Raw genomic sequence first — 16600 nt, forward strand, 5'->3', positions numbered from 1 at the left:
TAACACCCCCATCTTGTGGCTTTTTAAGGTACTGTTGACAAAAGAAGGCTTAAAGTTATGCTGCATTTTTGCACATATATATATATATATATATATATATATATATATGTTACATCATGGAACATATATATATATATATATATATATATATATATATATATGTTACATCATGGAACATTCCTTGGGGACCTTTTTATAAAGTTAAACTGATTAGACCAAGACTATAGTCAGGAAATTCCCTACCCCGAACAGAGAATGACTGTAATCCACTAGAGCTGCATTTATAAAGCTATTATTTAACTTAAAAGCAAAGAAAATATTCCAAAGAGAATCATACATTTCATACAGGCATGTGATTATTTTAAATCTCACCAAAAAAAAATCTTCCCTCAAACACATGAATATTTTTTGTGCAAATAATCTGGTGTCAACATGCCAACTGAATTCAAACAATATAACAATGTTGCTGATCCACACAGTCAAGGATACCCTGTAATAAATGTTACAAATTACATAGTGATCACATAGCTGAAAGAAACTCACCAGTGTGTTAGCAATTTTGGTTACTCAACTAAAGCCAGGTATCAGTCCACGGGCAAGCTGTGTGGTAGGCTCTGCTCTGCCATCTTGGAGCACTTTGGGCACAGACACTGAATTAAATAAGCATTCGTGAGTCTGAGCCCACAAGGTTTACTATGTATTATTTTGATGACTGACCACCTTTTAAATGAGAGAATCATTATACTTACTCAACAATTCCTTTTCTAAAATTTCGTGATCACCAAAGATGTTGTGCTAATTAATATGCACATGTATATATTTGTGTGTGCACTTGGCACTTGCTAACACAGAAAATGTACAACCAGCCATGGTTTGGGGTTCCGCTGGAAAATCATATTCAGAAGACTCAACAGGCCATACTCAGTACTAGGCTCACCCTGCAGAGGATATCAGAGGAGACCAAGCAGGTGGGCAGGACAAAGACACGTATGTCATCAGTGGGTCCTGTTGTCTAGGGCAGCTTAGGTATGAGAACCGTGTGGGTACATACAGATGTCACGCTGGCTCAGTGCACAGGACCAGCTCTGCCATGGCATCCTGATGGCCTTGAATGCTTTATAATCCTCCCAGAACATGAGAAGATGAATGGCTATGAGGCCATCTCCCACTCATCTATCTAGAAGACTGTCCACAAGACAATTTCTTACCACCTCCCAGGTTCTGCTGATGTAGGAGGCTTTCTGCAGGGCCATCTGCAGACTATGAAAGCGCTGAGCCACCATGCAGAACCGGCTCCTGGGTAACAGGCTATCCCACAACCCCTATTACAGCCGTGCAGCCCCTTCGGTTTTGGAAGCACCATTTTCGGTGCATACGAGAACCCAGAGAGTCTGGCCATTCTTCCTTTCACTGCCTACATATGTTATGAACTGCCTGAATCTAAGTAGTTCATTGTATCTTTACTGGCCAACAGAGACTTGGAGCAGCAGAGACTCTCTTCTGCTGGCCTTCAAGGAGAAAATTATCATGGCTACTCCCAACTGCAAGGAAAATAATTGCCAACACTACTTGAGCTCGGTCAGTAAATGAGATCACAGCCCTGGCGAAACCTTGATTTCAGGCTCGTAAGACCCTGTGCAGAGGGCCCACCTAAGCAGTGAGTGAACTCCTGACCCATCAAAAATGTGAGATGATAAATATGTATTGTTTTAGACTGTTAAGTTCAAAGCTATTTGCCAGACAGTAAGAGAAAATGAAAATGTCCTATCCAGCACTCAGTTTTTTGGAACCCTGGTTCTGATTTCAGAATCCATTAGCTAGGATTAGGCGAAGTGTGGGTATTTTTTCCCCCATACCAACAGCTACCTGACTAAAGCCTAAGTGTCTTAACAATAGCTTGATTTCCTATTACAGCATCCTTCCCACTACGTGCCAGCTGTATCCCGAACTAGAGCAGTGGCTCTCCCCCCTAGGATCCTGCATCCAGGCCGTTTAGTTTATAGTCCATAGTTAGTATTCAAAACTATGTTTCCAGGGCTGTTTCACTGCTCTGCCCATTGTCTCCCTTGTCAGGACTCAGATCCTTCTAACATTAGATACCTTTACTACAGCATTACCCATCACCTATCCCCAGCAACATATACAGAAAAAGGTTTAAACTGAAAGTTAATTACCTATAACTTAGATCAATACATATATGAGAATAAGTAATAGGACAACATTCTGGAGGAATATAAGTAATACTGTACTTTAAAAAACTAAACCTATTATATTACATCTATTATTCTGAAAATTGGACTCTAGTACAGATTTAAAGCCAAAATTGACCTTGAGATTATGCTACATAAATGCATTCGACATAAAGTAATCAAGTTAAGAAAACCAACAAACAAGCACTGGATTTCCTCAGCTACGATTCCGAGGGAGCTTTGTGAAAACAGAAAGTTACAGGGTTTTTACAATCCAGTAGTTATAGTTAGTCAACATCTGGGTTCAGCAAATTTTTTTCCATAAAGGGCCAGACATACAATAGACATTTTAGATTCTGTGGGCCATAAGGTCTCTGTCACAGCTACTCAAATCTGCCACTGTAGTTTGAAAGCAGCCACTGGCAATAAGGAAACAAATAGGCATGGCTGTGTTCCAATAAAACTTTATTTAGAACAATAGGGAGTAACCAGATTTGGCTCCTAGGCTGTAGTCTCCCAACCCTGGGTCCATACGGAAATACAATAGTCACTTAAACAAATGAGTAACTCAGGAACTTACTGCTTAATTTTATCATTTCTAGGTCCAAATCTTGGTCCAGATGGTCCCCTTCTGAAAACAAAACACCAAGTACATATTAATGAGAGCATTAAAATAAAAAAATAGAACACACACAATCAAGCTTAATTCTGCTCTTTTCAAGGCTAAGTTCTTTTCTGACAGGTAGCTAGTGCTCAGTCATTTACCAGAAAGAACCACACGTGACTGGTCTGCTGGAATCAAAGGACGTGTAATCACATCTGTACCTCTCCGGTACTTAGTGCTGGCCACAACTGACCTCATTCCTCTCAATGTCAAAACTTTCAGAGAAAATAGTTTACTTAACCTGAAGTTACAGGTTGTTCTGATCACTAAACTCTGAAACACTGTAACAAGAGTGCCAGTTACTATGAATAGCTTTCTGATCAGTTATAGAAAGAAAAAAGTAAATTCACCTTTGAATTAGGCTATTAAAAAAGGTTGATTATCAGAAATGGATATAGAGAAAAATCCATTCAAAACACTTTTTGTTGCTCATCTTAAATTTAACAACAAAGCTAATGAGAAATTCAAGTCTATGAAAATACTAACATTTCTCAAACTATTACTTGTTAGTCAAGTGTTGTATCATTTCAACCAATCATTTTAATATTCTGGAAATAAAAGCTTGTGGATATTCCATTATGAGTAATTACCATTCTTCTGATGATCAAGAATAAGGCATAAATCACAAAAATTTCAGAAAAAAAAAAGAATTGGGGGCCTGACTCAGTTGATACAGCATGTGACTCTTAATCTCAGGGTTGTGAGTTTAAGCCCCATGTGAGGCACAGAATTTACTTAAAAAAAAAAAAAAAAAAGATCTCTACCAATCAACCACTAACTCCCCATCCCTCCTCTTCCTAGCCCCTGGCGCCTCCAGTCTGCTTTGTGTCTCCATGAGGGTCTACTCCAGGTAGTTCATATAAGTGGGTCACGTAAATTTTATCCTTTTGTAACCAGCTTTTTTCACTTAGCATAAGGTTTGAGATTCATCCATGTTGTATGTGTCAGAATTTCCTCTTTTTAAATCTTTAAATGTTTATTTATTTGGAGAGATAGTGTGCATGAGCAGGGGAGGGGAAGAGGGAGAGAGAGGGAGGGAGAGAGAGAATCCCATGCCTGATGTAGGGCTCTATCTCAAGAACCGTGAGATCATGACCTGAGCTGAAATCGAGTCAGACGATTAACCAACTGAGCCCCCCGGGCACCCCAGAATTTCCTTCCTTTTAAAGACTAATATTCTATTGTACTGAAATATCATACTTTGCTTATCCATTTACCTGTTAATGGACATTTAGGTTGCTCCATCCTTGGAGGGCTCTTGTGAATATTGCTGGGGGTTGATAAACTGCTGGATGATAAACCTGGATTTTGATTACTTTTTTAGAAGTTTATTTGGTTTGTCTCCCCTTCAACACCCAAACAGAACCACAGTGTGTGGAAGCAAGTGAGCTAGCTGTTTGTCAGGCCCTCTAGTAAAGATACATTGGGAGTGACTTTCAGGGGCATGTTGCAGGTTTAAATGAAGAGTTAGTGTTTCTCACAAGGTAGCCTGCTGACACTGAGGGAATTACTTATTTAACCTTCTGGTCTTTTCAAGACTAAGTTCTTTTCTGACAGGTAGCTAGTGCTCTAGGTCTAAGGCTTTTTACTATAATTGCCACTGTGGCAATTAGCTTTGTGACTCTTTGGAGATCTTGTCACTGCTTCATGACTGTCAATTATTTTTATAAAATATTTTTATGTAGGGGGAAATAACTTTGCAACATTATAACAAAGAGGGCTGCAAATGTTTGGGGGGGGGGCGGAGTATGGAGAAGGGCACATCCGCCTACAACAATCTCCAGGGAAAACTTATGCCACAAATTGTCCTCCTTCCTAACTTTGCAAATACAAACCCAGGCTTATATGATGACAGCCCTTTCTAATCATTAAGTGTAGATAATTAATCAGATCAATTAACTGACAAAGTATCAAGGCAATTCATGGGAAAAGGATAATCTTTTCATTAGCTGGATGGATAGCCATATGCCAAACAAACAAAAAAAAATTATCCTTCACCCTTACCTCAATGGTGCATAAAATTTTACTTGAAATAGATTATAGAGCTAAAACTATAAAACTCCTAGAAGAAAACATAGGAGGGGATGCCTGGGTGGCTCGGTTAAGCATTCATCTCCTGGTTTTGGCTTAGGTCTCAATCTCATGGTTGGTGGGATCAACCCTGCTCTGACTGTGCTGACAGCATGGAGCCTGCTTCAGACTCTCTCCCTCCTTCTCTCTCTGTCCCTCCCGTGTTCATGCATTCTCCCTCTCTCTCAAAATAAACATCTTTTAAAAAATTTTTTAAGAAGAAGAAAACATAGGAGAAAATCTTAGTGAACGTGGGTTTGGCAAAGATTTCTTAAATGAGCAAAATCAATACAAGAAAAAATGTAATAAACTCATTTCAATCAACACTTTGATCTTCAAAAAAATACTATAATGAAAATGAAAAGATTAAGTTACAGATGAAAAGAAAATATCTGTAAAACATATCTGACAAAGGACTTCTATCTTGGCTATATAAACAACTACCTAAAAAGACAAATTTAGAACTGGACAAAAGATTTTAACATATACTTAATGCAAGAAGGTATGAGGGTGGCAAATACTGAAAAAGAGGTCCAACATGACTTGTCATTAGGGAAATGCACATTAAAACCAGAATGAGATACCACTACACATCCGTGGTAAAACTGACTATAGTACTGATTTGGATTTAGAGCAACTATAACTCCTATGCGATGCTGGTGGGAATATAAAATGTTGCACCACTTTGGAAAACAGATGTGAGAACATACTAGCCACTCAATTAACGCCTAAGTATTTTCCCAAGAGAACTGAAAGCACGAATCCACACAAAACTTGCACACAGATGTTTATAGGAGCTTTATCCACAACAGCTAAAACTATAAACAGTGCAGATATCCATCAATAAGTGAATGGATGATGACCTGCAGTACATTCATACAATGGAATACTCTTTAGAAATAAAAAACCATCGATACATGTGACGGCACGGAGGAATATCAATATAATTATGCAAAGTGAATGAAGCCAGTAAAAAAAAAAAAAAGGCATCCTGTAAGATACCATTTATTTAAAAATTCTAGGAAATACAAACTATGGTGGTAGAAAGTAGGCCAGTGTAGCTTGGGGATTGGGAGAGTGACAGATTAGAAGGGGTAGGGGGATATCTCAGAGGTGATGGTTATGTTCATTACTTGATGTTGGTGATGATTTCACAGATGTATAGTACATGTACCAAAACTCATAATAAATTCTATATGCATTTTATTGGATGTTAATTATACTCCAATAAAGCTATTTAAAAAAACTTACAGAAAAAAGTCTTCTTCTTCATCTGAATCATCTTCCAAAAGATTTCTCTGTCAAAAAAAGAAAGAGAAAAAAAAGGACTTGAGTTTTCAGATTCAGAGGGCTTGCAAACTGTCAGGGAGGAGAGTAATGAAAGTTCTATTATCCTGAAATTTCTTAACCCTAAGCTTCCAGAGGGAAGAGTGATTACGTGTGCTTCATTGGAAGCTGAAAGACAGAACCACACGTGCCAAGTTTCCAAAGAAAATGCTTATAATACCAGAATCCCATGACTGACAACTCAGTAGAAAGGTCACTGGGGCCAGCGTGGAAATATGGAACTGCGGGCAGTCAGGAAGACACGAAGTCCATTCCCCTCCTTTCCAGGAAGCCACGTGGCCAAGGAGAAATGCAGCTGCCGAGTCCAACTCTAGCATCAGACAGAAGAGTGCAGAGGACAGGTGTGGAGCTGAGACACAGGGTTTAAGAACTGGCACAGTCCACCTACTGCCTTCACAGTTCACAACCCCCTACGCAATCTGAACTTCCAAGCAAAAACCACTTTATACTTTCTAAGATGCAACTATTTTCCTTAAGATAAAGATGATCTCAGGTTCTCCCCAAAAGGGGAAATTATAAAGTTCCAAAAGGAGACTAACAAAGAGCAACAACCAGACTTTTCTGCATAGAAGAACTTCAACAGGACACAACTTGTAGGCAGAATAGTAACTCCCCAAGACGGAAGCCTGTGACTGTCTCCTTGCGTGCTAAAAGGGAACTCTGCAGGTGTCAGAGATGGGAAGATCAACAGAGATGATTCATGTGGGCCCCACATAATCCCAAGAGTTTTTAAAAGAGGGAGACAAAAGTGCCAAAGGGAGAGAGAAAAGAGGGAGAGAGAAGTAGGGAGAGGGAAGTGGTAGAAGATTTTAAAGACAGTGGAAGGAGCATGAGCCAAAGAAGCTCATAAGACAAGGAAACGGTCTCCCGTAGGACCTCCAGATGAACACAGCCTGGCCCGGGAAGACCCACTTTGGACTTCTGGCCACCAGAACTAGAAGATAATAGATTTGTGCTGTTTTGAGATTGTGGTAATGTGTTACAACAGCAACAGGAAACAAATATACCACCTACTGCTTTTTCTGAGAAAATTACTCAAGGAATCACACCAGTCCAAAAAACAACAAAAAATTAAATCAGAACAAAGATTCTAAGAGATTGATACAATCAATGAACCTAACAAAATGTGTGATCAATTCTGAATAAATGATGGTAATGTGACTGTGAACTACTTATAGCTACTGAAAAAAAAAGGCATAATATAAGGAGAAACTTTAAAAGAACATCAAACCATTCTTTGTTTTTTAACTTTTTTACATTTATTTATTTTTGAGAGATAGAGACAGAACACAAGTGGGGGAGAGGCAGAGAAAAGGAGACACAGAATCTGAAGCAGGCTCCAGGCTCTGAGCTGTCAGCACAGAGCCCGACGTGGGGCTTGCACCCACAAACCGCAAGATCATGACCTGAGCTGAAGTTGGACACTTAACCGACCAAACTACCCAGGCGCCTTGCCCCAAACCATTCTAACAAAACCTAGAAGCTGGGAGTGGAAGAGTGAAGTGAGGAAGTAACATAACAGTTGCACCTGCTGGAGAGATGAAGTGGAGGATGGGAAAGTGGCCAGAATGAGGAGGTACAACAATGGAGGGCACATGGTGTTTCCTAAGTTGACAGTGAACACAGATTTAAACATCACTGTAAATATAAAGTTAATAACAAAAAAGAGAGGGACAAAGGGAGAAAGGAAGGATACTTTTAAACTGGCCAGTGGTACTGGGGCCAGAAAGATGAGGAAAAACAACCAATCTGCCAAAGGAGTCAGGGGAAAGAGGAAAAACATATGAAATATAACTATCTATGTATAATAATATAAACATATCACAGAGAGAAAAAATGAAAATGGGATGTATTCAATATTCTTTTAATAAATATGTCTGAGCATCTTTTATGTGTTAGGCACTGTTCTGGTCTAGGTACCAAGATCAGCTCTGAATAAGACAGACAAGGTCTAAGTTCTCACAGAAAACTATTTGATGGTAACAAATGCTCCACAAAGAACTGAAACAGGGATAGGCTAGAAAGTGACAGGGTGACTAAATGAGATTAGGTTGTCAGGGAAAATCACTCTGAAGAAGTGAAACTTAAGCTGAGATCCAAGTGATAACAAAGGGCCAACCAAAGATCAGGGGGAAGGGCATTCATCAACAGCAGAAGGACTGGCTAATACAGAAGAAGCCTGAATATGTTGGTTGTCGTGACAAATGTGAATGGTATGAATGCTCCTATTAAACATAAAAACTACATGTGATTAGAGTTCAAAAATTCCAGCCAATATCTGTTTACAAAAAATTCACCTAAGACAAATGTCAAATAAAGAATGAAAAGAAGAGGCGGGGAAAAAAATATATATATCAGCGAGTTCTAACAAAAAGAATGTAGAGTTAACAATATTAATACAAAGACGAATTTAGGACAAAAGCATTAACCAAATAAGATTCTGAAATGATAAAATGCATAGCCCACCAAAAAGATGGATGAATGTTTATATGTAAACAACACAGTTTCAAAATACATAAAGCAAAAGCTGCTCAAATTGTAAAGAAAGAAATGGATTCACTCAAAATCATAGGGAAGATTTAACATACCCTTCAGAGATAAACTAAGACAAACAATCTAGAATTTTTTATTTAGCAAATTTTAATTTCAAATATCCAAGAAATAGATAAGCCACAAAAGAATTTTAATAAATTCCAAAAACTAGAAATTACGTAGGTCACATTCTATGGGCATAATGCAGTGGAAATTAAAACAGGTAACAGAGGGGCACCTGGGTAGATCAGCTGATTAAGCACCCGACTCTTGATCTTAACTCAGGTCATGATCGTATGGTTCATGTGTTCGAGCCCACACCTGCTTGAAGTTCTCTCCCCCTTTCTCTCTACCCCACTCATGCTTGCACGCGCTCTCTCTCTCTCTCAAAAATAAGTAAATAAACTTAAAAAAAGGTAAGAAAAATTTTAAACACTCTTCTAATTGACACATTAAAATGTAATGGAAATTTAACAGATATTTAGAAATAAGTGACACTGGGAACATGAGAGAACAAAACCTCTAAGTTACAGGTCACTGCAGCACTTAAAGGAAAATGCATTATTTAAGAAGCTTACTAATTTATGTATTTATTTATGAAATCACAAAACTGAATATATTTGAAATAAGTATTTAACTCTGAAGAATAGTGAATTATTCCTAAGCAACACTCAACCCCAAAAGCTTTAGAGAAAAAGATTCATGGATATGATAACATAAAAATGTTAAACATGAAAAACCTAAGACATCATAACAAGGTTAACTGGCAAATAACAGATTGGGCAAACAAATCTGCAACATACTTTCAGAAAAGGTCTGACATCTGTGTTATATAAAGAGCTCTGAGGAACCAGTAAGAAAAAGACATCAAGGGAGAGAAAAATACTCAATGGAGAGAAATAGGCAATTCCAAATAGAAGAAGAAATGCCAATGACCACATGAAAAGATGTTCAAAGTCAGTAACAGTCAGGAAGATGCATTAATTCCTTCAACAAATATTTCTTGAATGCTACTCAAGTCAATAAGTTTAACAATCACTGTATTTATGAAAGTTTATGTGTCGTAAAGATAATGACACTAATGATAAAATTTATTATAGTTGTTCTATGGGAACCACACATGAAAACCAAGGTCTTTACACCCATTGACTGAACAATGGGTGTTAGTGAGGGCACTACTAGGCAAAGACAATGGGGACACAATGAGGTAACACTTCACACCTGCTAGGCAAGTGGTAATGAGGAGAAACTGGTTGGAAAGAGAAATGCAGAGAAATTGGAATCCACATACACTGCTGGTGGGAATGTAAAAATTTGCAGCCAGTCTGGAAAGCAATTTGGCAATTCCTCAAAAAGTTGTATAGAGAGTTACTATAATACCCATCAATTCCACTCCTAAGTACTAACATAAGAGAACTGAAAACATGTTCATAACACTATTCTTTTTTTTTAATATAATTTATTGTCAAACTGGTTTCCAGACAACACCCAGTGCTCTTCCCAACAAGTGCCCTCCTCAATGCCCATCACCCACTTTCCCCTCTCCTCCAACCCCCATCAGCCCTCAGTTTGGTCTCAGTATTTAAGAGTCTCTTATGGTTTGCCTCCCTCCCTTTCGGTGACTTTTTCCTCATCCCCTCCCCAATGGTCTTCGGTTAAGTTTCTCAAGATCCACATATGAGTGAAAACATATGGTATCTGCCTTTCTCTAACTGACTTATTTCACTCACCATAATTTTCTCCAGTTCCATCTGCGTTGCTGCAAATGGCATGATTTCACTCTTTCTTATTGCCAAGTAGTATTCCATTGTGTATATATAAACCACATCTTTTCTTTAAAAAATTTTTAATGTCTTTATTATTTTATTTTGAGAGACAGAGAGTGAGCGGGGGAAGGGCAGATAGAGAGAGGGAGACACAGAATCTGAAGCAGGCTCCAGGCTCTGAGGTGTCAGCACAGAGCTTGAAACGGGGCTCGAACCCAAAGACTGTGAGATCGTGACCTAAGCTGAAGTCAGACATTTAACCGACTGAGCCACCCAGGTGTCCCTAAATCACATCTTCTTGATCCACTCATCAGCTGATGGACCTGTAGGCTCTTTCCATGATTTGGCTATTGCTGAATAGACATTGGGGTACATGTGCCCCTATGCATCAGCACTTCTGTATCCCTTGGGTAAATCCCCAGCAGGGCTATTGCTGGGTCATAGGGGAGTTCTATTTTTACTTTTTTGAGGAACATCCATACAGTTTTCCAGAGCGGCTATAACAGTCTGCATTCCCACCAATAGTGCAAGAGGGCTCCTGTTTCTCCACATCCTCACCAGTATCTATAGTCTCCTGATTTGTTCATTTTAGCCACTCTGATTGGTATGAGGTGGTATCTCAGTGTGGTTTTGACTTGTATTTCCTTGATGATGAGTGACGTTGAGCATTGTTTCATAACACTGCTATTCTTAATAGTCAAATAGCTAAGAGCCAAAAGCAGGATGCAAAAAGTCTTTAATATAAAACAAAACAAAACACCCAAATGTCCATCAAGTGATGAACAGATAACTGTGATATATCCATATAACAAAATATTATTCAGCAATAAAAATGAAGTACCAACACATGTTACAATATGGATGAACTTCAAAAACATTATGATTTAAGTCCAAAAAGCCAATTACAAAAGACAACATATTGTATGATTCCATATATAAAATGTCCAGAGTAGACAAATCTATAGATTGGTGGTTGCAGGGTTGAGGGGATGAAGAGATGGGTGATGATTGTAAAGGGTACAGTGTTTCTTTTTGGAATAATGACTGTGTCCTAAAATTGATTGTGGTGATAGCTACATAATTCTGTGAATATACTAAAAACCACTGAGTTGTACACTTTAAGAATGAATTATGTAGCATATGAATTTTATCTCAATAAAACTTACTAAAAAAAGTGGAATGGGCAAGTGGAATAAAACTTTATAAAATTTTAAAAAGTAAAATAGATTATTAGAACCAGTTATCAAATTCACAATCTGATAAATATTCAAAAGGAGGTCTTTATTTAAACAGCCAATTTTGTTCAATTCTAGTTCAATATCCTATTTTTACAACAAATCATAGTAGTAATCAACCAACAACGGAGAAAGAAAGTGCTATAGTTACAGTCTCAGCGGTGGAACTGACTGAGACTCTATGTTATAATTTCAGTCTATATAAAAAGCTTATTTAAAAAACTTTACTAGCAATTAGTTTCTTGGTGGACTGTACCTTTTTCAAGTAAAAAACTATAGAAAATTAAAGAGAAGACACGTTTCCTGTATTGTACTAAAAGATACTTTTAAGTTGTAAAATGCTGGGCAGAGTGAATCATAGGAAGTTCAGAGCTTGTACGGAAAAAGGAACGTGTAAAATGAGGTCAAGTAGACTATAAGCTCTATACGGGCAGAGAGCAGGTCCTCCAGTTTTTAGCACAATAGCAGATGGTCAATAAATGAATCAGTAAATGAAGGAACAGCAGTAAGACAGGAGGTGAGCAAGGGCTTCGGGTTGCTGGATAAAAAAAGAGTCTCACTAATTCCTTCCCTAATAAAAATTTAGTTGAGTACTAAAAGTAACCTGTCTACAACATTCATATCAAATGCTGTCTTCCAAACTTCTGCCTAATTTCTAGATTTATACACATCTGCACAGAATATTCTCGAATAGGAAATTGAGCATTATATAAAAATTACTCTGAGACAGTTACAGAACAAGAATTTTTTATCTGCAATTTCAAAAATCTAAAAAGTCTTGGAAACCAGGAGGTTCTGCAAGTTTAGAGCCAACACCCATTTGGAGGAAAACCTGACCTGAACTGATGTTGGCTTTACTTACATACTTAGAATAATCAGACATTTCTCTGAGAAATACTAATATACTTGGAGGTGCTGTTCCAGACACTAAAAAGGCTGTTATATTATAGGCAAACTACCTTTCTAAAATCTGAAAAATTCTAAATTCCAACCAATTTTGGCCCAGATTTCTGAAAACGATCCATGTATTTGTATAACATTCCCTTTGAAAGACGAGAAAGAAGCTGGGAGTATAATCTGATCAGTACTGGATGCAGAATTCAAATGAGTCACCAATCTAAGAACATACATTTTAAAATATTTACTATGAAGAAAAAAATATAAAGTAGAATATAGCCATAAACTTTAGATTTTTCTAAAACAAACTTACAAAAAGAATGAAAACATATTTTGAATTTGTTTAAAACCTGAAGATTCTGAACTCACCCTTTCACTTTTCACAGAACCAGTGACATCATCATCATTTAGGTGGCGCTTGAACTTGGGAGGCATACTTTTTACTCAAGAAGTACTCTTCTGTTTCCCAGCAGAACAAATATTCACCACCTTAAAGAGAAAGTGCATGTCATCAGATTTGAGACTCCGGGGGTGTGAGCTACAGTATTTAAATGGTGTTCAAGGCCTCATTTGACGGAGCCTCCTGACCTCTCTGAATTCAACCTGCCTTCCCACCTGCCTCAACCTGGGTGACTCTGTCCTCCATGCCAGGCCTTGATACATAAAAAACAGTTTAAAACTGAGAAAATGGATGTATCTTGTAACTTGTGAAAGAGACCATGTGGGGAAAATCAGTGGTTTTTTTTTCGTTTTGTTTTTGTTTTTTTAATAAGTGGGGAACCGACAGAGAGAGGGGGAGAGAGAGAATCCCAAGCAGGCTCCTTGCTGTCAGTGCAGAGTCCAACTTGGGGCCTGATCCCAGGCACTGAGAGAGCATGACCTGAGCTGAAATTAAGACTCGAACACCTAACCAACTGAACCACCCAGGTGCCCCTAGTGAAAGTTTTTATAAAATGAAAGAGCAGGTTGCTTAAGAGGGGGGAAAATTTGTAGAGAAAATGAGGCATTAAGTGCTTTAACATTTTAATGTGGAATTAGAAGACAGAACACTCCTAGTTCTCTCATTTTTGATTAGTTGATTAAACCATGATTCAGTTTCATGTGTAAAACAATGATTTCTAGGCTTCTGCATGGAGTTGGCATGGTCAAATCAGATAATTCATGCAAAAACATTCTGTAAAGTATAACATCCTATTCTAAAGCACAGCACTAGCTCCAAGAAAAGGGATAAGGAAAGGGATACTGGGTTAAACAGAGCCAAGATACTGTTTTGTTGGTTACTGGTTTGTTTGGTTTTTCTTTTTTTTTTCCAACATAAAGTTTCACAGCTTTTCATGTGCTAATATGCATTGTGGTTTTCCAAGAAAATGCTTGAGTATGCAGCTTATTCAAATTTTCTTGAGAAAAAGCTGACATGCAAACATGACTGCAAACATGAGTTTTCAGTATCTTGGATTACAAGATGGATAAAAAGTGAGAACAGCTAATAGCTAAGGTACTGAATCTTTACTATGTCGTATGCACTGTGCTCAGTGATTTATATGTATTTTCCTTTAGTCTGTAGGACATTCCTTTAAAGTAGGCACTAAGAAACTAAAAGAGAATTTAGCAAAGGTAAGTAATATTCGCTCTAACGACTGAAACAGTAGATGCAGAGGCCCAAATTAACCAATGGCTATGCATGATCACTTTTAATATTTATTCAATTAGCTGCCTGTCAAGTTACACAGTTCTGTTCTAGAAAGACCATGTCCCTATAATAACCCAGCTGCCGTTTCTCCTTACATGAGAAGAACACACCTCTAAGATCATTAAGTATAATTAGGCATCAGTTTGCTAGTTAATATCATATACAAGCCCAGAGTCCAGTTTCCTTAACCAAATAAAATATTTTAAGTTGGTATCTTATCAAATTGATACACTTTTCTTTGATAAGAAATGCTTCTAAATCAGAAACTTAACCACTTGCTACCTAAGTAAAAGCTCTAGAGTTCTTCCCATAATATTTCTGTCACGTACATCTGGCCCATTTTATTCCTCATACTTTGCTTTCAGAATAGTTCATTCACACAGAAATATTACAGAATCTAGGAAAAAACAGAAAGCAAATGAAAAATCTGAGCTTTTAATTATACCTGTATGTTATTTATATATTTTTTTAATTTTTTTTTTTTTTATACAGAGAGAGACAGAGCATGAGAGGGGGAGGGGCAGAGAGAGGAGGAGACACAGAACTGGAAACAGGCTCCAGGCTCTGAGCTAGCTGTCAGCACAGAGCCTGATGCGGGGCTCGAACCCACAAACGTGAGATCTGACCTGAGCCGAAGTCGGAGGCTCAACCGACTGAGCCACCCAGGCGCCCCTGTTATTTATATTTTAAACCCAACAAAGGGGCTGCTTTAACACCCCCAAAACAGGCAGACTTACATCTTTATGAAATATACAGTAAAACTACAAGTTTAATGATGAGCAAACCCCGTAATCAGGTCCTATAATCCAAGGACCAGCCTCATGAAGACAAGAAAACTGACAACAGAAAAGCCATCAGCAAAGCATTAGGGAAGATTAGCTATGCAACTGAAGATTTGGGCCAAAAAACTAGTAGAAATAAAGAATGCTCAGAAATCAGGCATATATTTCTACCTACATTTTCCCCTGCAAAATCACACATGAAATCAGGTATTTGTGTCTCTGTAAATATGCAAATAAGAGAACTTTCACGATGCATTTCAAACTGAGAATGGACCAGCAATACACAATTCACTTTAAAAAGGTCACATCACCATAAGCTTCTTAGGTCATTACCATACGTTTACAATTTTCTGTCTATATTTCTGAAGAAGCAGTTTTCTACTCAATGTCTTTACATGTAATACACTTCTAACTTGCTTAGTAAACGCTGGCCTCTTTTTTGCTTTAGGCACAAAACAAAAACCCCTATGTATTTCATTTCACACAAAGCTTGAATCTGGGTAAAGGTTTCCCCTTTCCCGGCCTCCATTCCCTTCTGACTCCTCTTTCTTAGCTCCATCAACAGACTTGCAGTGGTGCAGTTTCATGGAAACATGGGACTTGGAAGGGCACAGCTTGGAGATGTTATTCACACAAACTGTCAAACTATGATTCACCTCACCTGGACACTATAAACACAGCGGGGTTGGCGCTCTTTCTCCCTTGACTTTAAATAATGAAATAAATCCATTCCCCCCAGCAAGTAGCTCGGTTCACACCCGCCTCCCGCCCCCCACCCCCCCCATCAGTCGCACCAGGCCTCGTCCCCTTACATCTGTTCCTAACTCTGGTCCCTTCTACCCCAAGATACCCACTCACATTCCAGGGTGCCTCCCACTCTTCTCAAACCCTCCCTACGCCCTCCACCGTTCCCTTTGCATCTCCCAGCGCACCCTTCAATTGCCATTTTTCTCTCCCTCAACCACCACCCCTCCTTCCGCAACCCCCCGGTCCAGATCATCCTCCTCAAAGACACCTGGCATGAATCTAGCATTTCCCCTGTCGGGGGTCCCTCCCCGCCACCACCCACCCGCCCTAGGCGGGTCTCGCCGCCCAACGCGGACGTTGGGAGACGGCGAACAGGGGAGTCAACAGGGGAGTCGTCTGTTTCCTGCCTCTTCATATCAGCCCCTCCCGTCGGGAGGGCCGGCGCCAGTACCTGAGTCTCCCGGGGAGCTCCGGGCAGCTCTCTGGGGCCGACAGCGCTGGGAGGGAGGGGGGAGGAGTGGAAAGCGCAGAGAGAAAGCAGGGAGGGGGAGACAGTGGGCGCGGACCCAGCGTCGGCCGCTCCGCCGCAGCTGCGCCCCCGCTCATCGAGCCGATCTGCGCTCCGCGGCCTGGCGCCGGGCGGAGGGGCGGGGCCAGGCGGCGGAGATGATCGAGGGAGTC

At 39.2% G+C, this 16600-nt stretch overlaps 1 protein-coding gene across 6 annotated transcripts in view; it reads right to left on the minus strand.

Annotated features, from left to right (window-relative positions):
* The window catches only part of VAMP4 (vesicle associated membrane protein 4), a 45078-nt gene that overhangs the window by 10215 nt on the left and 18263 nt on the right, over positions 1–16600 (minus strand). For 4 of the 6 annotated variants that reach the window (XM_029935038.1, XM_029935034.1, XM_029935039.1 and 1 more), the window contains exons 1-4: positions 16371–16548; positions 13070–13189; positions 6175–6221; positions 2770–2820 (exon numbers count right to left, since the gene is read on the minus strand). In XM_029935038.1, coding sequence (XP_029790898.1) covers positions 2770–2820; positions 6175–6221; positions 13070–13135 — 164 coding nt within the window. In that variant the 5' untranslated portion in view covers positions 13136–13189; positions 16371–16548. Of the gene's footprint in view, positions 1–2769; positions 2821–6174; positions 6222–13069; positions 13190–16241; positions 16296–16370; positions 16549–16600 lie in introns of those variants that run through there. The other 2 variants (XM_029935036.1, XM_029935035.1) reach the window with 2 other exon arrangements.

This window comes from Suricata suricatta, chromosome 3 (genome assembly GCF_006229205.1).
Source record: "Suricata suricatta isolate VVHF042 chromosome 3, meerkat_22Aug2017_6uvM2_HiC, whole genome shotgun sequence".
Lineage (NCBI taxonomy): Eukaryota > Metazoa > Chordata > Mammalia > Carnivora > Herpestidae > Suricata > Suricata suricatta.